Source organism: Pongo abelii, chromosome 16, assembly GCF_028885655.2.
Source record: "Pongo abelii isolate AG06213 chromosome 16, NHGRI_mPonAbe1-v2.0_pri, whole genome shotgun sequence".
In the NCBI taxonomy this organism is placed as follows: domain Eukaryota; kingdom Metazoa; phylum Chordata; class Mammalia; order Primates; family Hominidae; genus Pongo; species Pongo abelii.
Window position 1 is genome coordinate 61734863 of NC_072001.2, and position 25139 is coordinate 61760001.

At 37.2% G+C, this 25139-nt stretch overlaps 1 protein-coding gene and 1 pseudogene across 2 annotated transcripts in view; both read right to left on the reverse strand.

Moving 5' to 3' along the window:
- Positions 1-25139, reverse strand: part of ADAM10 (ADAM metallopeptidase domain 10) — a 157270-nt gene that overhangs the window by 76469 nt on the left and 55662 nt on the right. Inside the window, 2 exon segments of one of the 2 annotated variants that reach the window (NM_001131095.1) lie at positions 8505-8663; positions 11572-11690. The exons of the other annotated variant lie outside the window; for it this stretch is intronic. Of the exon segments in view, the coding sequence (NP_001124567.1) occupies positions 8505-8663; positions 11572-11690 (278 nt within the window). 2 annotated transcript variants of the gene reach the window in all.
- On the reverse strand, positions 18285-24263 carry LOC100435576 (putative heat shock protein HSP 90-beta 4; annotated as a pseudogene).

Below are 25139 nucleotides of genomic sequence, written 5' to 3' on the forward strand. Positions count from 1 at the left end.
TGAGATCTGAAGGGCTATTCACAAAAATGTTAATGGTGGTGGACACATTTCATCTTAACTTACTTAATTTACATACAAGAATACTTAAGAAAAATACTTCATTTACATACAAGAATAGCCATTTTATATAGTCATTTGCTAATCAGCACAAAAATATTTTTATTTTATTTTTACATTGTATTTCTGTCAGCCATGATCAATCAAGATATCTCCAACTTTAAAGGAAAAGTAGTTTAGAACCATTAACTTTTAGAAGAGATAAGAGATATTAGCACCATGATCTAACACCCTCATTTTATACCTGAAGAAAATGAGACCAAGAAAAAGTACTTTACCTGTATAAGGTTATAAAGCTATTCTAACATATCACCTTGATTTCATTTTTAACTCTTTTCATACATATGTCATGCCTCAGTTCTTTGACATACTACCTCCTGTGCCTTCTCCCCACCATGTACCATGACCACTAACTTGTATGGTCTTGAGCAAACAAATTAAAACCAAAAAAAGTTTTAACTAGTAGATCTACAAGCTTCCCTAAAAAAAACAATTCTAAGAAGTCTCTAGAAGCTAAAACCAATAAAATCCACATCTATAAATTCTACACTTATGTTCAAATATAAATACAAGATAGCAAGACTGCTTATGGAGATTATCTAATCCCCCAATTTATAAATCATGTACAGAATATAACATGTCTTTAATAAACCAGATCTCACAATGCCTCTTCAGAAACAGCTTTTTAGAGGGCCAGAGTCCAGGACCAATGTCCTCAGGCACTCTTACAAGGTCACGGGTACAAACATGAATCTCTGAATTATGCTATCAGAGATGTGAAAGACTGAGGTTTAGCTCTGAGCATCTCTAGGACATACACGCATACATACTCCTAAATGCTATTTCTTTTAGTTTTTCTGTAACTCATCACTCATAAGAGTTGAGCCTTGGCCAGGCATGGTGGCTCACACCTGTCATCTTAGCACTCTGGGAGGCTGCGGCAGGAGGATCACTTGAGCTCAAGAGCTCGAGACCAGCCTGGCAACATAGTGAGACCTCGTCTCTATTAATAAATATACATATTTTTTAAAGTGAGCCTAAAATATAAATTTGCATTTTCAGTAGTAAATATGGCTCACCTTCAAAATCAATGATACCAAAAATAACTCTTTTTTTTCAATCCTGTCATTGTCTCTATTGTCGTTAAGTTCTTGCCTTTTAGCAGCCTTTAAACTCTCTTAACTCAGAATGTAACAGAAATAAAGCACTGGAGTGGAAGCCAAAAGACATGGATCCATGTCATACTGCACAAGTTTTATAACTCTAGACTTCAGTTTCCGTCATCTTTAGAGTGTTGAATTCTAGTGCCTTTTACAATACTAAAATTATAAAATTTCTTACTCAATTTATTTGTAAAACACTTCAAAAACTACAAAATCATGAGAAGATAGTTCTCAAAAGAAAAAACAAAAATTTCAAATATAATTTTACTTGTTAGGGTGACTTTCAAAGTTGCTTTACAACATGAAAGGTTTTTTTATTTTCAAATAATCATGTATTTCTGATAGCCATTACTGTACATTGACCTCCATGGAGACAGTGCTGGGGTAAATCACAGCCAGATAAGCACTAGGTGACTGACTCTGTGCTTCTCTGAAGAAAAATAACTAAACTTGGTAAAAGAAGATCCTAAGAAGCCAAGAGGCAAAATGTCATCATATGCATTCTTTGTGCAAACTTCCAGGAGGAGAACAAGAAGCAGCACTCATGCTTCAGTTAACTTCTCGGAATTTTCTAAAAAGTGCTCAGAGAGGTGGAAAGCCATATCTGCTAAAGAGAATGGAAAATCTGAAGACATGGCAAAGGGGGACAAGGATGGCTATTAAAGAGAAACTTATATCCCTCCTAAAGAAGAAACAAAAAAGTTTAGGGATTCCCAACGTACCCAAGAGGGCTCCTTCGGTCTTTTTATTTTGCCCTGAGTACTGCCCAAAAATCTAAGGAGAATATCCCAACCTATCCATTGGTGATGTTCCAAAGAAACTGGGAAAGATGTGGATATGGTGCATATGACAAGCAGCCTTATGAAAAGGCTGCGAAGCTGAAGAAAAACTAAGAAATGGATACTGCTGCATACTGAGCTAAAGGAAGGCCTGATGCAGCAAAAAAAAAAAAAAAAAAAAAAAAAAGGGAGATGTCAATGCTGAAAAAAAAAAGAAGAGGAGGAAGGTGAGAAAGTTGAAAATAAGAAGGAAAAGGAGGAAGATGAAGAGGATGAGGAAGAGGAGGAAGATGAAGATGATCATAATGAATAAGTTGGTTCTAGCGCAGTGTTTGTCCCTGTTTATAAATTATTTAGCACCCCTGTACATAACTCACTCCTTTTAAAGAAAAACCTTTAAATTGTAAGGCTTTGTTTTTAAACTGTACAGTTAACACACTAACAGTTAACCACACTATCAAATGTGTCTGTAGATAGTCCATCCTTGACAGTTAGTTGTTGAGAGAGCATAAAGAAAAAAAAATACAGATGGATGGAAGGACGGACAGACAGACGGACAGACAGCCCGTCCTGGTGGTATTTTCAATAACCACTAACTTTGCCTGAAACAGTATGAGAGCTGTAAGCCAGCATGAAAATCTAAAGCAGGTTCTTATTGGTGCACAGCACAAATGAGTTATATATGGAGATGGTAGTTTTTCATCTTCATTTCTCTCTGCAGCTTATACAAAATAAGTATTACTCTTAACTGAATACCACTCTGTAATTGCCAAAAAAAAAAAAAAAAAAAGCTGCAGCTGTTTTTTGACACTGTGAATGCTTCTAATAACAATTTTTTATTTTAAAAAATCTTATATTTCTGAAATAATTCATTGTATTTCATTATAGCTAAAATATTTTATATTGATGTTTTAAGATAAATATATATGAATATACATGTATACATATACATACATATATATAACCAATCAGAAAAGAACTTGATCTAAAATTTTCAACTGTTATCCTATTTATATAGAGTTACGTAATATGAAATGCATAATATGCATAATATGAAAAGTCTAAGCATATTTTCTCCAGATTCTGCTAAAAAGAATTAAGCCCCTCACTGACTCTCTCTCTCTTTTTTTTTTTTTTCCCTGAGAGTCTCACTCTGTCACCCAGGCTGGAGTGCAGTGGCATGATGTCGGCTCACTGCAAGCTCCGACTCCTGGGTTCACGCCATTCTCCTGCCTCAGCCTCTCGAGCAGCTGGGACTACAGGCACCTGCCACCACGCCCAGCTAACTTTTTGTATTTTTAGTAGAGACGGGGTTTCACTGTTTAGCCAGGATGGTCTCGATCTCCTGACTTCGTGATCCACCTGCCTCAGCCTCCGAAAGTGCTGGGATTACAGGCGTGAGCCACCATACCCGGCCACTGTCTCTTTTTTTGTGATTTTTTTTTTTAACTTTCCAATTTAGTATCCTACATTTCTAATTAAATATTATTCTTAAAATAACTCCCATATCTGTGGCCTTCTCAATTTTTTGGCTTCTGTGCCTGTGAGTTGTTTAGAAAAATTAATTTATACTTCCCAAGAGATTAACTCAGAAAAAAGGAAAAGACAGAGTCAACAATACCACTAAATTTTTATATTTCTTTCAAATACTATCACTGTGCTTAAGTAAGTTCAGTATTTAACATCAATGCTTAGTAAAGCATATAAATTCAAAACATATAGTAGAGAGATTAACCAATACACTTGTATGCACTGTGGGAGTTCAGAAGTCAAACAATCAGAGCACTCCACACCTCAACTTTTCTAGCTGGCTACATAGTTTGTCACAACTCAATATGCTTATGCAGATTTCCAATCTCCAGATTGGACCTAAGTATAGCCAGAATGCTTTTTAAAACAGTTTTCCTGTTATATGTGAATGATACAAACAATGCTAGCTATTATCAATACTTACCAATTCAATTATTCTTCCCTCTTGTATTCCTTCCTTTTGTCTCTCCCTGTCACTAACAGTGACACAAAACAACTTCAAAAACACAATATGGAACTAACTGACATTTTAAAAGTTTTAGATGCAACATCCTGACATTTCCACAAATGAGGAAGCTTCTACATGAATGAAGAGGCCTCCATTTTGAAATGCTAAAATAAAGTTTAACAATCTTAACTTTTCAGAACAAGAAATAGGAGGTCTTCCCATTGAAGCACAAGAGAAAGAAGAAATAAGTATAGGTAGGGCTAACACACATTCTAAAGTAGGGGTGCCCTACTACTATAAGGTATAGACAAATTCAGGCCGGGCGCAGTGGCTCACGCCTGTAATCCCAGCACTTTGGGAGGCCGAGGCGGGTGGATCACGAGGTCAACAGATCGAGAGATCGAGACCATCCTGGCCAACATGGTGAAACCCCGTCTCTAGTAAAAATACAAAAATTAGCTGGGCGTGATGGCACATGCCTGTAGTCCCAGCTACTCGGGAGGCTGAGGCAGGAGAATCACTTGAACCCAGAAGGCAGAGGTTGCAGTGAGCTGAGATGGCACCACTGCACTCCAGCCTGGGCGACGGAGGTATATATGCAAATTCAACCTCTCTGGGCTTTTCTATACCCGACAAAGGAAAATAAATAATAAATTTGAAATGAAAGCAATAAACCCAAATAACTTATTCTGCAGCTCTTCATATACAATTAAAATATATTTTTTAATTTGGAGATTAAGTATTTCTCTATAAGTATAGCATAAAAAAAATTACTCAGACCTTTAGCTCTTGGATAGGTGCTACACAAAAAAGGTGTAAGGGAATTATTACAAGCAGTCATATAGTCAGATATTCCTAAAACCTGTTCATGTTAATAACAATACTATTCTAGTTTACGGAACAATGTTTTTCTCAGTTTCTTTAAAATAAACTGTGCGAAGGGGCAGAGAACTAAGTGGTATTCTTACCTTGTCATTAACTGTTCACACTTCCATGTCCAGGAGAGAGTGTTTTTTACTAAAGTACAGAATTAAATAAGTATGCATTTTAAGCTGATAACAATATGTAGTTATCACTATCACATCTAGAGAAATTATTAAGTATGTTCACTGAAAACTATCTCTGTGTTCTGGTACAGTCTCAGAAGCCATTCCCCAAGGTTCTGGAGAATAGCAGTATCATTTTTCATGATGGTTCTATACATTTATGCCTTCGGTTGCAAAAACAGTATTAAGAAGAGGGTAGCCAAATTCTCATCAGAAGGTATATCCAAGGTTAGTATGCCTCCCCTACCATTTGCTTCTTTTTGGTAAGGATAACATACACAAGGATACCAAATTCAATTAAGAACATTCACAGTGATAGAATCATGCAGTACTTTACTTCTGAAAATAAATTATTGGTACTTAAACCAATTATATAAAAATAATAATACACATTAAAGGGCATCCTTTCCCTTTTAGTTACAAAATAAACACTGCTAAATATATTAAGGAGAGAGTTTGGCTTAAAACAGCAATAGATGCAAATGTATGATTTTAGAGAGGCTTACAGATTTCAGAAAAGCCCCAGAAATCCTTGAAGTAAAGGCAGTGAGAATTTACAGCTTTCTTCCATGAGTGAAGCAGAAGAGCACAGGGTAAAGAACAGGAGGTCCACAATCAAGTGACATAAGTTTTCTAAGCCTCAGTTTAAGCCTTCACCTATAAAGTGGGAATAATAGGTGTGCCAGTATCTCATAAGGTTATTTTGAGAATTCAATTCAGTAATGCAAGTAAAGATTTTTATACAGTGTCAGGTATACATTAAGCCATAATAATTATTCTTACTACTGCTACTACTACTACTTTTAGAACCTGTCATATTCTACACAGAGAATTTAAAGAACCAGTTAAAGTAATTATTAAATTTAGTGAGCCCTCCCATCTGTTTTTGTTTGACATGAAAACTAAGGGTAGTTTCCACATTTTTAAATGGTTAAAGAAAAAATCAAAAGAATGATATTTTATGTCATATGAAAAATATATGAAATTAATATTTAAGTGTCTATGAAGTTTTATTAAAAACAGCCACGCTAGCTGGGAGCAGTGGCTTATACCTGCAGTCTCAGCTACTCACAGGGCTGAGGTAGGAGGATCACTTGAGCCCAGGAGGTTGAGGCTGTAGTGAGGTATGATCACACCACTGCACTCCAGACTGGGCAACAGGGCAAGGCTCTGTCTCCAAAAAAATAGATAAATAAATAATAATTTCTTTAAAATAAGCACCCATGCTTATTCATTTATGTGTTTCTTTGGCTGTTCTTGTGCTACAATGGCAGAGCTGAGTAGCTGCAATAAAACATACAGCTCTCAAAGCCAAAAATATTTACTATCTGTCCCTCTGCAGAGAATTTGCCAACCATGGTCTAGAATATAAATATAGCAATTATTTAGACTAAAAGATTAATACATGGACGTTTTCTTGTCTTAAACCATGGTTCACTTGACAGATTTTTAGATAGTCTTTCAAAAGTAATTGTCTAAATTTGCAAACATTAAAAACTCTGTTTAAGGCAATTCCTTCCGTACTTCCATCTTCATATCCTACAATTCCAATTACCTAAGAAGCTACAAATAAAATCACCTTAAAGATTGCCGCTTTTAAATTCTAACACCACTACTGATACTTAATAATAAAAAGAATGTTAAAAAGTTCTCCTTAACACAAACATATATTTACTTAAACAAGTATAAAATAAAAGCTGATATCAATGATAAAGCATTTAAATGCCAAAAAGAACAAAAAATCAAGTAACATCCAGTGTCATTCATCCTCCAAGCTTACTCATCATCTTTGGGGAAAAAAAAAGATTGACACCTATTAAGATATTTGGAAATTACTGTTGGATGCAATATGCGAAAAATACAATTATATTACAAGAAAGAAAGAAAAGTGGAAAAAAAGAATATTCTTAAACTACACACAAGTAGATAACAGGAGAAGGAAAACACAAGAGAGAGGCACAATAACAGAAGTCAAAACAGGCAGAACAAATACAGTAGAGGGCACTGATAGGAAGTAGAAAGCAATGGAGAAAGTACAATTACAATATGATAGAAAGGAAAAAATACTCTGGCAGATTACTCTTTTCCTCTCCTTCCTTCCTCAAAAGGTTTTATTTGATTTTGATAAAACATTCTAGAAAAATATTCCAGTATTTCATTAAGTATTTACAAAAAGCCTGCTGCACAGACAAATGATACTTGGAATATTAAAGGAGCAAAAGAAACAGAAACTATATCTGGAGAACTTACATACCCTGATAGGGGAGGTAACCCTGCAAAAAAAGGTTAAATTACTAAGAAAATTACAAAGCAAGACACAAACCAGGTAAATAATAATTTTGTCAGCAGAAAGAAAGGAAAGCAAAGGAATTCATATTCCTACTTATGAAGGAGGATGATAGCTTAGAGCTTGAAAAGAAAGGTAGAGTTTGAAATACCAGGAGTTAAAACTGGAAAAGGAATCAAATAGACGTGAATGAAAATACAGGCAAGTAGCATTAATGAGCTTATGATTTAACAAGTACCTAAAAATCATAAATGCATCCTACCTAGAATACGTATGTTATTTTCTACAGCAATCTAGCAGCAGAGATAACAAGCAGTTGGACAGATGAAGTACAGAAACTGTCAGAGCTGATGGAGCAAAAAGTCAAAATGGTTAATGCTTGTCAGTGTATTACTAGGGGTGAGAATAAAATTATTGACAATAAATTTCTGTCTATACAAAGGAAAACATATGTAGGAAGAAGCTGCCAAGTTAGGAAAGTAGGCAAAAATTGAGAGACTAGTCTAATTACAGTCAAAAAATAATAAATGGGTATTCAAGAGCTATATAAATTAGAGAAATGTATTTCTGTGGTACTTCAAAGAAGCATTCCCGATAACTGGATAACTGTGGATATACGGACAATAGAATTAAAAGGTAAGGTCTAAATACATTTTCTATTCTTAGAGAAATATCATCATACAAAGATGGTAGAGAACAAAATCCATGATAAACTTGGACTCTTGAAGTCAAGTCATTACCTTAAGATTCTAAAAAGAAATACTCGATGGACTTAAAAATTACAAAAATACCTAAAATATTCCTTAAACACTACACAAATATCCACACTGAAATTTACATAAGAAGTGATGCTCTTCTACCTTCAGTAGGCCACACACACAAAGGTATTAGCATTACACAGACTGGCTGCTGTCAAAATATACAATTTCCAGTTCAGTCAGATTGGTTGACTCACACAGTTCAAACAGTATTAGTTATGTCATATCAGCAAAGTAGTACCGGCAATGGATTGACAAGGAAATTGCCTCATTACATATATCTACTATTCCTTAAATAGCAATTGTTAGTAAAAACTATGTTCTAGCCTGATTAGTAACTCAGGAAAGAAAACAGCTAATGCTTCATTTGTCTCCACACAGTTTTAACTATTTTATGCCTTTTGAAAAGGCTACTTGATAAAATTTAAGTACTTACTAATATCATCTTCATGATAAATGACAGAGTGAAATGGCAGAGTTCGGTCTTTAATATATCTCTCTGCTGGCTCAACATAAAATGTGCCACCACGAGTCTGGATGAATCCTTCAAATCTTCCATCAATAACAGACCCATGGCTAAAACTTCCTTCTTCACCTATTAATGAAAGCAACAAATTCTTGACAATTTAATTTGCACATGAATGTTAAATTTGTTCATATATATGTATATATGTGTGTGTATATATATACACATGCATACATATATACACATATATACGGTTAAATCTTGAATATAAATTTACTATGGAAATTTTCACAAAAAATATATCAAGCAGAATGTGAGATGTGAACAGCAACAAGTATTTAGTTAAAACATATACAATTACTAATAACAGCAATGAAAAATAGAGTATCTGCCTTGTTACCAACCATATTCCTCGCACCTAGCTGAGTGCCTAGCATGTATGCAGTAGTCATCAATAATTGTAAATTGGCCCAGCACAGTGTGGTTCACACCTATAATCCCAGCACTTTGGGGGGCCGAGGCGGGCAGATCACTCGAGACCAGAAGTTCGAGACCAGCCTACCTAACATAGCGAAATCCTGTCTCTACTAAAAACACAGAACACATTAGCTGGGCCTGGTGGCACACGTCTGTAAGTCCACCTACTCAGGAGGCTGAGGCAGAAGAATCACTTGAACCCTGGAGGCGGAGGTTGCTGTGAGCTGACATGGCACCACTGAACTCCAACTTGGGCGACAAGAGCAAGACCTTGTCTCAAAACAAAACAATTAATTGTTAAATAAACTTAAAAGAAGCAAGCAAACCCACTGATAAAATACACACTTTCAGAATAAAGACATCCAAAGCATCTTTTGAAAATTTTGCTACAGGTACCACAAGAATAAAGCTCCTTTCCCATCCGATATATTGTGCATGGGCCAGGCCTTTTGGCTTCTGCGCTATGCTTAGGGGTTTGTTTTGTGTTTTGTTTTGTTTTGCTTTTGAGACAAGGTCTTGCTCTGTCACCCAGGCTGGAGTGCAGTGACGAGCTCATGGCTCTGTGCAGCCTCAACCTCCTGGGCTCAGGCACTCCTCCCACCTCCGCCTCCCTAGTAGCGGGGACTTCAGGCGTGCACCGCCACCTCCAGCTAATTTTTGTATTTTTGGTAGAGACAGGGCCTTGCTATGTTTCCTAGGCTGGTCTGGAACTCCTGGGCTCAAACAATCCACCTGCCTCGGCCTCCTAAAGTGCTGGGATTACAGGCGTGAGTCACCACGCCCAGCCTATAAACACATTTTTAAATAGAACAGTGTCAAATATTTCAGATGCACTTTGAACAAAAGTATAACAACAGTACTTTTAAAGATATTGGACAAAGATTTGTAATACTATCCCATCAATTATACTTCTCCAGTGAAAGGAAATAATAGGAAAAAAGGTACTTTTGGTTCTTAATATAATCACAACGAAAAGGTGAGCACCAAAATCAAATGACATGAAGGGTGAAAGTAGAGGGAGAGGGCTTTAAACCTTGAATTTACCCATTACAATTCTCTCCTTAAAATACAAATCAGGCCTTCCACAATTTCTAAGTTGTAGAATAACATTAAATAGTTGCCTTTGAATCAATCACAGACTGGAGGTAAGAGCCCAAGACACTGGTATTTTAAGTTTTTTTGTTTTATTTTTTTAAATAAAGAGACAGGGCCTCTCTCTGTTGCCCAGGCTATAGTGCAGTGGCACAATCATAACTCACTGTAGCCTCAACCTCCTGGGCTCAGCAATCCTCCCACTTCAGCCTCCCATCTAACTGAAACTACAGGTGTACCACCACAACTAATTTTTTTATGTTTTTCACAGACAAGGTCTCACTATATTGCCCAGGCTGGTCTCAAACTCCAGGTCTCAAGCAATCCTCCTGCCTCAGCCTCTCAAAGCACTGGGGTTACGGATGCAAGTGCTACCACGCCTGGCCTAAATAACATGATTTTTATCTGCAATCTCATTTACAGCCTCATACTTTTCTTGATCTCATCACCTACCAAAAAAGGGCAGGAACTACTAAGTTATTTGCCCAGCAAGATAAATAATCAAGAAGACAATATAACACTAAAGTCTGACATTGAAAATCTACTGATGAAAAATGCTTTACTTTGGTTACAGAATTGTTAAGAGTACAAAAAAGCTAAAGAATTTAATAATTAGGTTTATTCTACAAATGAGAAAGTTTAAGTATAGAAATGCCTCATTTATCTGGCACAATCAAAAAATGAGAAAAAATTCTTTAAGTACTTAATTTTTCATGTTACTATTTTCAGTAGAAATCACTTGTGTAGAAATAATCTCAAACAGTTTAACACTGTCTTAAGTGAGAATCATCTTGAGTACTTACTAATGTACAGTTATAAAACAATGACATTTTGCCTCTCTCCAACACCCCCAGAAGATTTTCATTTTTTAAGCTTTTTTATGACGTCTATAGTTGTTCTGTTCTTTCAACACTACTAGTAGATGTAACTTTCTATTGGGTTAAGTGTGCCACTGATGCCCCCCAACAAGCATTTTTAATTTGATGCAGCAAGAGAAATTTGTTGGAATTGTGAATAAAGCAAATAGATTCTGAGGAAGAAGGGCCTTGGGAGGATTTTCCTACAGATGACTTTGTCACATTATTTTTGGCTAAGATCATCTTTACTGTTTCCTTTTAGACTTTTCCTGTTTTCTTATAAAACACAGCAAAGTTACTATTAATTTCTTACTTGGAAAATCAGAAAATTACAGAAGTCGTTAAAACTTTTGAAAACTCTAACAGTTTAGAGGTACTGAGTCAAAATTTCATACCTTTCAGAAGCCAGATATTTCATAATTCACTATTAAACATACATGTAAAGATAGGTCCAAACATTACTTCATTTCTTAAAGACCATTACCCTTCATATGAATTCAACCTCCTCTGGATTTATAACCTTTTCTGAAATATTTGCTTACACTTAAAAATTAGTATCTTTGTGTAGAAAAAAAATTGGAAGAAAAGGGTTCTGTTAAGGTCCAACTTACCATAAATATGTCCAGTGTAAATATGAGAGGTATCATAATCAAGTACTTTATTTGATGTTTCTACTTTAAATTCATCACTGAAAAGGGAAGTGTCCCTCTTCATTCGTAGGTTGAAATGTCTGTAAAATGGGATGGGAAGGGGGAACAACTGAAATTAAAAAGATCCAAATTTTAAACAATTATTTTTTATTTTAAAAAGTCTACAAAATGTGGACTGTTATGAAATTTGTCTATTTGTGAGATATGCTGACCAAGATTTTTAAATAAATATTCTGCTCTAAAAGTCAACTTAGTAGCTGTGGTAGGACTCTAAATGAGATAAAATTAAACAGTAACTGTCTAGGATGTTAAAAATAAATGCCTATAGACTGATTCTTACATGGTAAAACAAGATATTCAAACAGCAACTAAGTTACTTGGAGATTAAAACAGGCTTCCTGACCCAATTACTATTATTTACCACTGCCTGTCTTCTCTCTCTAGTAATTCTGCTATTTTGCTATTCTCCCCTACTTTCTACAAGTCAAATAAGGAAATACATAAGAAAGCAGCATCTATATTGGGTATTTAACATCTCTTCTCAGAAAGACAAGTGTGTACGCTCTTTGTTTTACCCTGGGGCTTCTAATTCTTGCAAATTATAGAAATCTTCCTTAATTCAATTTGGGAACCCCGAAAGACCAGGATAATGGCTGAAATCAGAGGAATTTTAGTCCTCTACATAAAAAACGGAAAGATCAAAATACTGAAGTAAAATTAATTGAAGATATGACAAAAATCTAGAGTTTAGAATCAAATTGGAATCAAATCTTAAGCCTAGAATTTACTAGCTCAGGTTCCTGTCTGTGAAATAAAGGTAATATAAATTCTATACATCTTGTAAAATTATTTTAAATATTAGAGATTATAATGTATATAAAGTCATAACACAGTACCTGGTACATTGGAGATATATGATAAAATGGCAACAAATTAGCTAACATTACTCAACTCTTTTAAAAGTATATCAAGTCTTTTATAATTGTGAACATAACAGAATTTCTACTCAATTTTTTTGACAATTACAACAAAGTATTACGTCTTTTTTTTTACATATACATGTTTTGCAGAGTACTATAAGAACCTTGTTTTTTAAAATAATAAAAATTTGTAACACACTAAGTTGTATGGGGAAACATACAGTCACTTCACACATTTGTGACATGAATAAATTGGTACAATCTCTATGGTGGGAAAACTGGTTTTAAAAATCCAAATTACAAATGTACATAGCCTTTGATACAAGAATTCCATTTCTAGAAATTTATCTTATATATACTCGCATGTAAGTGAAATTACTTCCATACTACAAAGAATGTGGCATAATAAGAAATATAAAGTTGGGCCAGGTGCAGTGGCTCATGCCTGTAATCCCAGAACTTTGGGAGGCTGAGGCAAGTGCATCACCTGAGGTCAGGAGTTCAAGACCTGCCTGGCCAACACAGCAAAACCCTGTCTCTACTAAAAATACAAAAACTAGCCAGGCATGGTGGCTTGCACCTCTAGTTCCAGCTACTGGGGAGGCTAAGGCAGGAGAACTGCTTGAACCTGGGAGGTGGAGGTTGCAGTGAGCCAAGATCATGCCACTGCACTCCAGCCCGGGTGACAAAGTGAGGCTCTGTCTAAAAAAAAAAAAGAGAGAAAGAAATATAAAGTCGTCCCTCAGTATCCATGGGGGATTGGTTACAGGACCCCCAAGGATACCAAAATCTAAAAATGCTCAAGTCCCTTATACAAAATGGTACAGTATTTGTATATAACAAATGTATTTGTAGAGTATTTGTATATATACATCCTCCTGTACACTTTAAATCATCTCAAAATTACTTATAATACCTCACACAGCGTAAATTCTATGTAAATAGTTCTTATACTGTATTGTTTAGGGAATAATGACAAGGAAGAAAGTCTGTACATATTCAGTACAGATGCAACCATGCGAATTATTTTCAATCCAAGGCTGACTGAATCCACAGATGTAGAGGGCCAAATCTATTTGACCTTTGTCCCCAGTTCCTGGCACAGTGCTCCTAAAACCCTTGGAATATCCTCAGTGATAGGTGTCTCTTCACTCATTCATAATGAGTCTGCTTCACTCACATCTGAGTTTATGCTAATGAGGTGACTTAGCATGGGGCCCCTAGATGACCCTGGAATAGAGCTGGTCACCAGAAAGATCAAATAATAAGAGCATTGGAATTTCAGCCCTAGCCACTGACTCCACCCCAGAAAGTGAGGTGGGAGAGACAGGAGATTAAGCTCTATAGAAACTCTTGAACAATGAGATCTGATCAGCTTCCAGGGTTGAACACAATGAGTTGATTGCAGGGTAGTGCACCCAGAGAGCGCACAGAAACTCTGCGCTGCCTCCCACATTCCTATGCATCTCTTCCATTTAGGTGATCGCGAGTTGTATCCTTTATAATAAACCAGCAAGAGTAAGCAAACTGTTTTCCTGAGTTCCATCAGCCAGGTTAACAAATTATCCAACCTTAGGAGGAGGTTGAGGGAACCCCCAATTTATAGCAGGTGGTCTGAAGCACAGGTGGCCCAGGACTTACAAATGGTGTCTGAAGTGGAAAGCAGTGTTGTAGGAATGGGCCCTTAAGCTGTAGGGTCTGCACTAGCTCCAGATATTTACTGTGAGAACTGAATTACGCTGAATTGTTGAACACCCAACTTGGTGTCTGGAGAATCAAGAGAATTGGTTGCTGGTGCTGGAAAATATCCCAGAAAGATTATTCACCTTAGCACTATTTGAAATAGTACATAATTAATAACAACAGAACTAGTTAATTTGCTTATGGTACATAATCGTATTTATGGGTATACCCGTACAACTGTATACTACAAAGCTGAAAAAATATATAAAATATTTACATGTAATCAAATCATAGACCTCTAAGTTATATTAAGTAAAAAAAACAAAAAAAAAGGCCAAGTGCAGTGGCTCACGCCTGTAATCCCAGCACTTGGGGAGGCCGAGGCAGGCGGATCATGAGGTCAGGAGATCGAGACCATCCTGGCTAACACGGTGAAACCCCGTCTCTACTAAAAATACAAAAAATCAGCCAGGCGTGGTGATGGGTGCCTGTAGTCCCAGCTACTTGGGAGGCTAAGGCAGGAGAATGGCGTGAACCTGCGGGAGACAGAGCTTGCAGTGAGCCGAGATCATGCCACTGCACTCCAGCCTGGGTGACAGAGCGAGACTCCGTTTCCAATAAATAAATAAATAAATAAGATACAAAAAAGAGAATATAGTATGTTACCTTTTTTTAAAAAACAAGAATATGAAGGAGAATATATATATATATGTATCTCCACATTTCTGTGTAGAGAATTTCTGAGTAAGATATACATTATCAGAATGTGCATCAGATTTCTTGACAGATACACAATAAACTAATAACAATGGTTGTCCCCAAGAATGGAAAGTGGGTGACTGGGAAATAAGGGAGGGAAGGATACCTCATTGTATATCTTTTGTGCCATTTAAATTTTAAAATATATGAACATATTTCTTATTCAAAAAATAAAATGTAAGTTAAAATAACATCTTAAGACACAAAACAAAAACTACTGCTCTTTGGAGAGATGAATCAATTTTGACTTTCAAATTACTAACTTAGAAATAAACAAAAAGTTTTGTTGCCTACAATTGTGGAGAAACTATTACTGGACTTGCCTACCCACCTCAAAAATACAGTTTTTCAGTTATATAAATGAAACAACTGCTTTCAGACAATAGACAACAAGCAGTGAAGGACTATGATTTAAGAAAAAAGGAATGTGCAACAATGAGAAAGAACTCCAGAAATCTGCACAGGCATTCACCTGTAGTCTTTGGCTCAATACTATCGAGGATGCATAAAGAGAGACTCCACAAAGGTGGGCCCAAAAACAAATATTGAGGAGCTGTTAGTTGACCAACTACTGGATCTTGCAAGAGATAGGGATACATCGAAGTTCTGATCAAGCACAGAAGACAGACTTTGTTGTCATTTAATAGAGAACCCAGAAAAGCCACTCCTTGGAAATAGGAACAAACTATTCCTAGAATAAAGGCTACTTCAAACCTATCCTAACGAAGCTTAAAAACAAGGCTCGGCTCTCGGAGCCCAGCGCCACCGCCATGTCCTCCGGGGCTAGCGTGAGCGCCCTGCAGCGCCTGGTGGAGCAGCTCAAGTTGGAGGCTGGCGTGGAGACGATCAACGTCTCTCAGGAAGCTGCAGAGCTTCAACAGTACTGTATGCAGAATGCCTGCAAGGATGCCCTGCTGGTGGGTGTTCCAGCTGGAAGTAACCCCTTCCGGGAGTGATGAATGACTGCCTTCAAGTCTCAAGAAAACACTTTTCCCTAACTTTTAGAGATATTTCAGCCCTTTCCTGTGGCCTGGTCCTATAGCCAAAATCACAGAAATTCATGAGTTTCTACTTGAGTGAGGAAACTGGGTGAAGGAATAGAGTTTTAAATAGTAATAGCTTGTTTTTTTGTGCAAGTATTTTTATACATAAGATAAACAAAAACCTTACCACCAAACACACCAAAATGCAGCTCTTTCATAAGTGAGTTACTAAGATTTCTATACCTGGAATATCATGTATGTTTCACTTACTGGATGTTTACATTTTAGGAAGGAAAATAGTTTTGTTTATTTAAACAACTGAATACTTGTAAACTGTTGTTCCTGGAAGATATTCATACCATAAAAAATTTGTTCTTTTCTCATGAATTTACAATTCCTAAATGAAGACCAGAAAGTACAAATTGCTGGGAGGAAGAATAGGCTTTACTAATCAACTGATGTCTTGATTTTTCTAAATGGGAAGATTGTTTTATTTTTAACATTAATTATGGGAGCGGATTCTTAGCAAACTTGTTTGGAAAAGTTAATGTTATGATGTGCATTAGGCTGCCCCATCGTGTATATAAATGAAGCATATTTGATCTTTGTATTCTTACGTTCCTCTACTTTGTAGTTGTGGCTGTACTTAAAGAAATACAGAATTTCATATATTTTAAAATGTGACCCACAGAACATCGTAAATGATTAAAAACTTACATGAAAATAATTACAACCTAAAAGAATTCTTAACTTCACAAGTGTTTTACTTTGATGATGTGCCTTTGATTTAATTTGGTACACTTTTTTAGAAGGATACATTATTCGTGTTTGTAAGTCTTTGAAGAGCTTGGAAATAAAATTTCTGCTTAATCAATCATTAAAAAAAAAAAAACGGCTCAAAAGGGTCAAGCTGATCCACAAGTTATTCAACTATCTAACAAAACAAAACTCCATACTTTTTAAAAAAAAAAATACGAACAGTTAAACTGTGGTATATCCATACAATAGGATAGAATTTAGTAATAAAAAGGAACAAACTATTGATAAACACAACAATTTGTACAAACTTCAAAAAAATTATGCTGAGTGGAAAAGTCAATCTCAAAAGATACTACTTGCATAACACGATTCATGCAACAATCATGAAATAATCTAATTATGGAGATGGAGAACCAATTAATGGTTGTTAAGGATTATAGATGGGGGAGGGGATGAATGTGGCCATAAAGGGATAGCACAAGGGAGTCTGGTGATGCTACCATTGAGTATCTTTGATTGTAAGGATAATTAAACAAGACTACCCATGTGACAAAATTGCACAGAAATACGCACAGGCACACACACATGCACATACATGTAAAACTGATGAAACCCAAATAAACTCTATGCATTGTACCAATATCAATCTTGGTCTTGATGTTGTAATATAGTTATGTAAATTGTGAACACTGAGGGACACTGGGGGAAAGATGTCCAGGACTTCCCAGTACAAGCTCCTGTGAATCTACAATTATTTTTAAATTAAAAGTTTTTTAAAAATCCAGACACAGGTGGGCACAGCGGCTCACATCTGTAGTCCCAGTATTTTGGGAGGGCAAAGTGGGAAGATCGCTTGAGCCCAGGAGTTTTCAATAAGCCTGGACAATGTAGCAAGACTCCATCTCTAATTTTAAAAAAAACAAACAACAATGACAAAAAGACACTAAATATTAATCAAAATGTGAAATATCCAATTAAAAACCACAAACTATTAAAAGAAAAAGAGGGGAAAAAAACCAAACCACTAACTATAAAGAAATGTGACAAAGAAGAAGAAAATTAGTCCCAAAAAAAAAAAAGTCAGAATGACTGATAATGGAATTAGCAGACAAGGATTTAGTGATTTAGTGTCCATATATTGTAAATATTTTAAAGAATTATGGGGAAAATATAAGCACAATAAGGAGAAACCAGAAACTGTCAAAAAAGGGGAGGGGAGGGACAGGGAAGAGAGGAGAGAGGGAAAGGAATGAGAGGGGAGGAAACTTCCAGAATTGGAAAATTTGATTTCTAAAATGAAAAAAAAAATTTACATTATATATGTGTATACATATATATATGTGTATACACATATATATGTGTATACATATATATATGTGTATACATATATATATGTGTATACATATATATATGTGTATACATATATATGTGTATACATATATATGTGTATACATATATATATATCTATATATATATCTCACTGGACTGACTTAAGAGCAGATGAGATACTGCAAGAAAGAATATCAGTGAACTTGAAGACAGGGTAACAACTATCTAACTTGATGTACAGAGAGATAAAGAGTTTAAAAAAAAAAAAACAACAACCCAGAGCCTCAGTAACCTATGAAACAGTAAATAAATAAAGAAGCGAGAGGAGACAGAAAAAAATTTTTGATAAAATGATAAAAAACTTCCAAATTGATAAAACTATAAACACAAGTCTAAGAAGCTCAACAAACACCAAGAAAGATACACACAAAGAAAAACCCACAAGACACACACCAGTCACTGCTGAAAATCAGCGTTAAAGAGAAAATCTTAAAATCCATCAAAGAGACTGATTATATGCAGAATGACTGCTGATTTAACATTAGAAATAATGCAAGCAGGCCGGGCGTGGTAGCTCACGCCTGTAATCCTAGCACTTCGGGAGGCCAAGGAGGGCAGATTGCCTGAGCTTAGGTGTTCAAGACCAGCCTGGGCAACATGGTGAAAGCCCGTCTCTACTAAAATACAAAAAATTAGCCAGGCGTGGTGGTGTGCACCTGTAGTCCCAGCTACTCGGTAGGATGAGGCAGGAGAATTGCTTGAACCCAGGAGGCAGAGGTTGCAGTAAGCTGAGATCACGCCACTGCACTCCAACGTGGGCCACAGAGCAACACTCTGTCTCCAAAAAAATAATAATAATAATAATAATAATGCAAGCTCGAAATTATTGGAGTAACTTTTTTAATGCTGAAAGAAAAACAATGTCAATCCAAATTCTGTAGCCAATAAAAAAGACCATTAAAAAATACATTGTCAATGAAGAATAAAAAAGAAAACATTATAGTACTGCAGACATTAAGAGTGATAAAGTAATATTATGAGCATAATGAAAATAAATTCAACTGCTTAGATAAACTCCTTAAAAGGTAAAAATTATGAAAACTATCACAAAATATAGAAAATCTGAATAAGCCCCTAACTACTGAAGAAAATGGATTCATGATTTAAGGCCTTTCCACAAGGAAAATACCAGGGCCAGATGGTTCCCCTGATGTCCTATAAAACTATTTTAAGAAAATAGAAGGGAAGACTACTCAACTCATTTTATGTGGCTCACATTACCCTGATTCCAAAACCAAAGACAGACCCCCCCAAAAAAAAAGACTGATATTCCTTATGAACATAAACAAAAAAATCCAACCAAAAACTAGAAAACTGAACGAAGCAATAAATAAAAAGGACAATACATCATAAGCAAATGAAGTAATAAGAGGCTGGCTTAACATTCTAAAATCATCAGTGTAATTCACCACATTCAAAGGGGAGAAAAGCCACAAAATCATCATTAGGTACAGAAAAAGCATCTAACAAATTTCAGCACCCACTCATGATAAAATTCTCAGCAAACTAGGAAGAGACAGGAACTTCCTTAACCCGATAAAATGCATCTACAAACTCCAGTTAACATCATACTTAAAGGTGAAAGACTGAATGCTTCTCCCCTAAGATTGGGAGTAAGGTAAAGATGTTCACACTTGCCACTTTTATGCAACTCTGTAACATTCAGTATGATGTTACAGATACCACAACAAGCCAAGAAAAATAAATAAAAGACAGTTTGGAAATGCAGCAATAAAACAGCCTTTATTTACAGACAATATTATCTTCTATGTAGCTAATCCTAAGAAATCTACCCAAAATCTACTAGAATAAACGAGTTTAACACAAAGTAACAAGATACAAGACTAACATACAAAAATAAAATAGTAGGGCTGGGGTGGTGGCTCACGCCTGTAATCCCAGTACTTTGGAAGGCCAAGGCAGGAAGATCACTTGAGCCTATGAGTTTGAGAAAAGCCTAGGCAACATAGCAAGATCTTGTCTCTACGAAAAGTTTTTTAAATTAGCTGGGCGTGGTGGTGTGTGGCTGTAATCCCAGCTACTCAGGAGGCTGAGGTGGTAGGATCGCTTGAGCACAGGAGATCAGGGCTTCAGTGAGCTATGATCATGCCGCTGCACTCCAGCCTGGTCGACAGAGCAAGACTCTGTCTCAAACAAAAATAAAATACTACGTTGTGTATTAGCAGCAAACACTGGAAGATGAAATTTAAAAAATAATCTCATTTACAATAGCATTTTTATAGTACTTAAGAGTAAAGATGTTCAATGCCTCTAGTGAAAACAACAAAACACTCTGAAAGAAACTAAAGACCACCTAACTAAATGGAGAGATACTACATCATATCCATGAATTTGAAGACTCCACAGTATTAGAATGTCAACTGTATCCAAATTATCTACAGATTCGACATAATCTCAATCAAAATCCCAGCAGGTTTTACTGTAGAAACTGAGAAGGAACTCTAAAATGTATGTGGGAATGCAAAGGACCTAGAATAGCAAAACAATTCTGAGAAAAAAAAGAAAGATGACTTACACTATTAGATTTCAAGACATTATGCCAGTTATCAATTTATTGCCTCTGGGTTCCTCCTAATCTACACTTCACTGCCTTCTTGGACCCTGTAAACATTTCTCTTTTGCCAGCTGGTGATAAGCTTTGTCAACAGATGGCTCTGAAGTAGTACTTTTCTTTCTGGTTTCAGGGTGCTTCTGTTCCAGCTGCCACAGACATGCAAGTGGTATACCCTGTGGCGCTCACCCTTCAGCAAAATTTGTTGCCAGTTTTGACTGGTGGTTCCCTACCTACCAATACTGGCCTACCAACTGTGGACCAGCTCTGGCCCAGGGAAGAAGTTCTCTGATGAGCTGCCACATCCTTGCCAGTAATGTCTGAATCCCAACTTCAAAGAAAGGATCCCTATCCAAATTTGTCTCTTTGGTAAATGTCTCTCAGCTCTAGGGTATTTTTTAGAATTTTTTTTCCTTCATCCTCTTTTAGTTGCTAATCCCCAGAAACAGTAATCCTTTGTGTTGTTTTACTGTATAAAAACAGCATATTCTTTATTTTACATACTTTCAGAACAAAATAAACAACAACAAAAAAACAGGATATACAACATCCAATTCTGCTGTCAAAGTAGGGAGGGAATGGGACTTGACGCCCTTGTTTCCTGCCTTAGACACAAGGACAGGAGAGAAAAAATACTAGATATCAGCAGAGAAAGCCAGGTGGGACAGGACATCTCAAAGCTGCAGTGGGAGCCATGGGGACACTATACAAGGGCAAAAGGTTTCCAAGTATAAACTCTTAATCTACTTCTTCCATGTGAGACACATCCTCATCGCCCCCAGCGGAGGTGGATCTCATCAGGAACAGCAGCACTGAGTTCCTCTGTTGCCACTTCATCTTCCTCAATAGCTAACCTAGCTTGACCATGTGGTAGACGCAGCTGGATAGGTCTGAGGATCCTCAAGGGAAAAGCCAGAAGAGAGCAGTGTGGTTTCAACCAGCAGCACCACCAGGTCACTGACAGCCTTGTTGTTCTTGTCTGCCTCAGCCTTCTGCTGTAGTGTCTCCACAATGGGGTGATTGGGGTTGATCTCCAGGTGCTTTTCAGCCATCATATAACCCATCATAGAGTTGTCCCAAAATGCCTGCGTTTTCATGATCCACTTCATATCGGCTATCTAGCTGTAGGTGCTGGTCATAATGCGGCAGGGTGAAGACACAAGCCTACTGGAGATTGTCACCTTCTCAACCTTCTTATCTAAGATTTCTTTCATGAGCCTGCAGAGGTTCTCAAACTTTACTTTGTTCTCCTCCATTATCTTCTTCTCCTCCTCATCCTCAGGTAGCTCCAGACCCTCCTTGGTAACTGAGACCAGGCTCTTCCCATCAAATTCCTTGAGCTGCCGCACACAGTACTCATCAATGGGCTCACTCATATATACCACCTCGAAGCCCTTCTTCCACACTTGCTCCACAAAAGCAGAGTTGGCTACCTGCTCTTTGCACTCACCAGTGATGTCACAGATGGACTTCTGTGCCTCCGGAATGCAAGACACATACTCTGACAGAGATGTCATCTCATCTCCAGACTGGAAGGTGTGAGACCACAGCAGTTCAGACAGGTGTCACCAGTTAATAGAGTCCTCATGGATTCCAAGCCACGAGATTTTAGAGAATGCCTCATCTAATTTCTTGTTATTCTCCTTGTCTTCTGCCAGCCCAGAGAAGCTCAAGCCACTTCTTCTTCTTCTTTTTTTTTTTTTTTTTGAGACAGAGCCTTGCTCTGTCGCCCAGGCTGTAGTGCAGTGACGTGATCTTGGCTCACTGCAACTTCCGCCTCCCAGGTTCAAGCAATTCTCCTGCCTCAGCCTCCCAAGTAGCTGGGATTACAGGCGTTGTACCCAGCTAATTTTTGTATTTTTAGTAGACACAGGCTTTCACCATGTTGACCAGACTGGTCTTCAATTCCTGACCTCAGGTGATCTGCCCGCCTCAGCCTCCCAAAGTGCTAGTATTACAGGCGTGAGCCACCATGCCTGGCCGTCATTTCTTAACAATGTTTTTGCAAATGACTTCCAAGATTTTGCTCTGCTGGAGCATTTCCCGGGAGATGTTTGGGGAAAGATCCTTAGAGTCAACCACACCATGGATAAAGCCAAGATACTCTGGCATCAAATCATCAAAGCTGTCCGTGATCAACACATGATGGACACAGAGTTGTTCATTTTCCTCTTGTTCTCAAAAAGGTCAAAGGAAGCCTGATGAGGGATGAATAGCAATGCCCTGAATTCCAACTGACCTTCTACAGGGAATTGCTTGACTGCCAAGTGGTCTTCCCAGGCACTGGTGAGGCTCTTCTAGAATTCTCCATACTCTTCCTGGGTGATGTCATCAGGGTTTCTGGTCCAAATAGGCTTGGTCTGGTTTAGTTCTTCCTGATCAGTGTATTTCTCCTTGATCTTCTTTGTTTTCTTTTTATTATTCTTATCAGTGTCATCCTCCTCATCGGAACCCACATCTTCAATCTTGGGCTTTTCTTCGTCATCTTTATCTTCCTCTGCCTTCTCACCTTTCTCTTCCTCATCATCACTGATTTCCTTCTCTGGTTCCTTCTCCAAATAAATGGCGATAAGACAGCCTATGAACTGAGAGTGCTTCTTCACTACTTCTTTAACCCACCTCTCTTCTAAGTACTCTGTCTGATCTTCTTTAAGGTGGAAGGATCACTTTGGTATCCCTGTCAATGGGCTCACCATGGTCAACATGTAAAGTGAAGGAACTCCCAGCAGAAGATGCCCAGGAATACTGTTCGTCATTGTGCTTTGTGATGGCTACTTTCTCTGCCACCAGGTAGGCAGAATAAAAGCCAACACCAAATTGCCCAATCACAGAGATTTCTGCACCAGACTGAAAAGCCTCCATAAATGCTTTACTACCAGACTTGGCAATGGCTCCCAAATTATTCATGAGATCAGCCTTGGTCATGCCAATGCCTGCGTCGATCAAAGTCAGGATGCATTCCTGAGGGTTGGGGATGATGTCAATTTTCAGTTCTTTACCACCGTCCAACTTGGAAGGGTCTGTCAGGTTCTCATAGCAAATCTTGTCTAAGCCATCAGAAGCATTAGAGATCAACTCCTGAAGGAAAATCTCCTTGTTGGAATAGAAGGTATTCATTATGAGAGACATGAGTTGGGCAATTTCTGCCTAAAAGGCAAAAGTCGCCACCTCCCCTTCTCCATGGTATACCTCCTCAGGCATCTTGAAAGCAAAAGGCTTATAAATACTAGAGTGCAAGGTGGGCTGGGTGTCCAAAATGCACACGGCACCAAGGCTGCACAGGGGTGACTCAAGAGCTAATTCTTTATACTAAAATTTCATTCTTCAAATTACTGTATGGATTCTGCCTCGTAAATGGACCTTGCTTAGCACATGTACCATAAAGCTACAATAATCAAACAGTGGCATAAAAATATAGACAGATCAATGAAATGAAAGACCTAAAAATATATAAATAGGTCTCAACATATATAGGTCACAGCAATTCAAAGAATTGATAGTTTTTTCAAAAAGTGATGCTAAAAAATTAATATCCATGTGAAAAATATTACCCTTCACCCTTACCTCTATCATAAAGAAAAATTAAATTGAATTGCAATACAGACTTACATGTAAAACTGAAACTGGAAACATCTAGAAGAAAACTGTCATGGCCTTGGTAGTCAATGCTATCTTAAGAAACAAAAGCAAAAATCATAAAAGAAAAAAAAATTTTCATTAAAAGGGCTTCTTAAAAATTCAAAACTTCTGCTGAGAAGTAGTTAAAAAAAAAAAAAAAAAAGGCAAGCCACAGTCTGGGAGAAAACATTTGCAATACATATGGTCTGATAAAGAACTTATATTCAGAATATCTTTTTAAAAACCTCTTACAAATCAATAATAAGACAACCACTGAAAGAAAATCAACAACGTGAAAAAATACTTCACAAAGAAGATACACAGGTGGCAAACAAGCACATGGAAACCTACATAACATCATTAGTCAACAGAGAAATGTAAATCAGAACTAGAATAATATATTATCACATACCCTTTGCTAGAAAAACATCTCCAAATATTAGTAGGATGTTGAGTACCTGGAACTCACACACTGCTGATGGAAATGGAAAATGACAACATCACTTTGGAAAACTGTTTAGCACTTTCTTACAAAGTCAAACATATAAAAAGCGGGCCGGGCACAGTGGCTCATGCCTATAATCCCAGCACTTTGGGAGGCCGAGACAGGCGGATGACTGAAGGCCAGGAGTTCAAGACCAGCCTGGCCAGCATGTTTGAAACCCCATCTGTACTAAACATACAACAATTGGCCAGGTGTGGTGGCAGGTGCCTGTAATCTCAGTGATTTGGGAGGCTGAGGCAAGAGAATTGCTTGAACCCAGGAGGAGGAGGTTGCAGTGGGCCGAGATCGTGACAATGCACTCCAGCCTGAGAAACAGAACAAGACTCCATTTCAAAACAGAA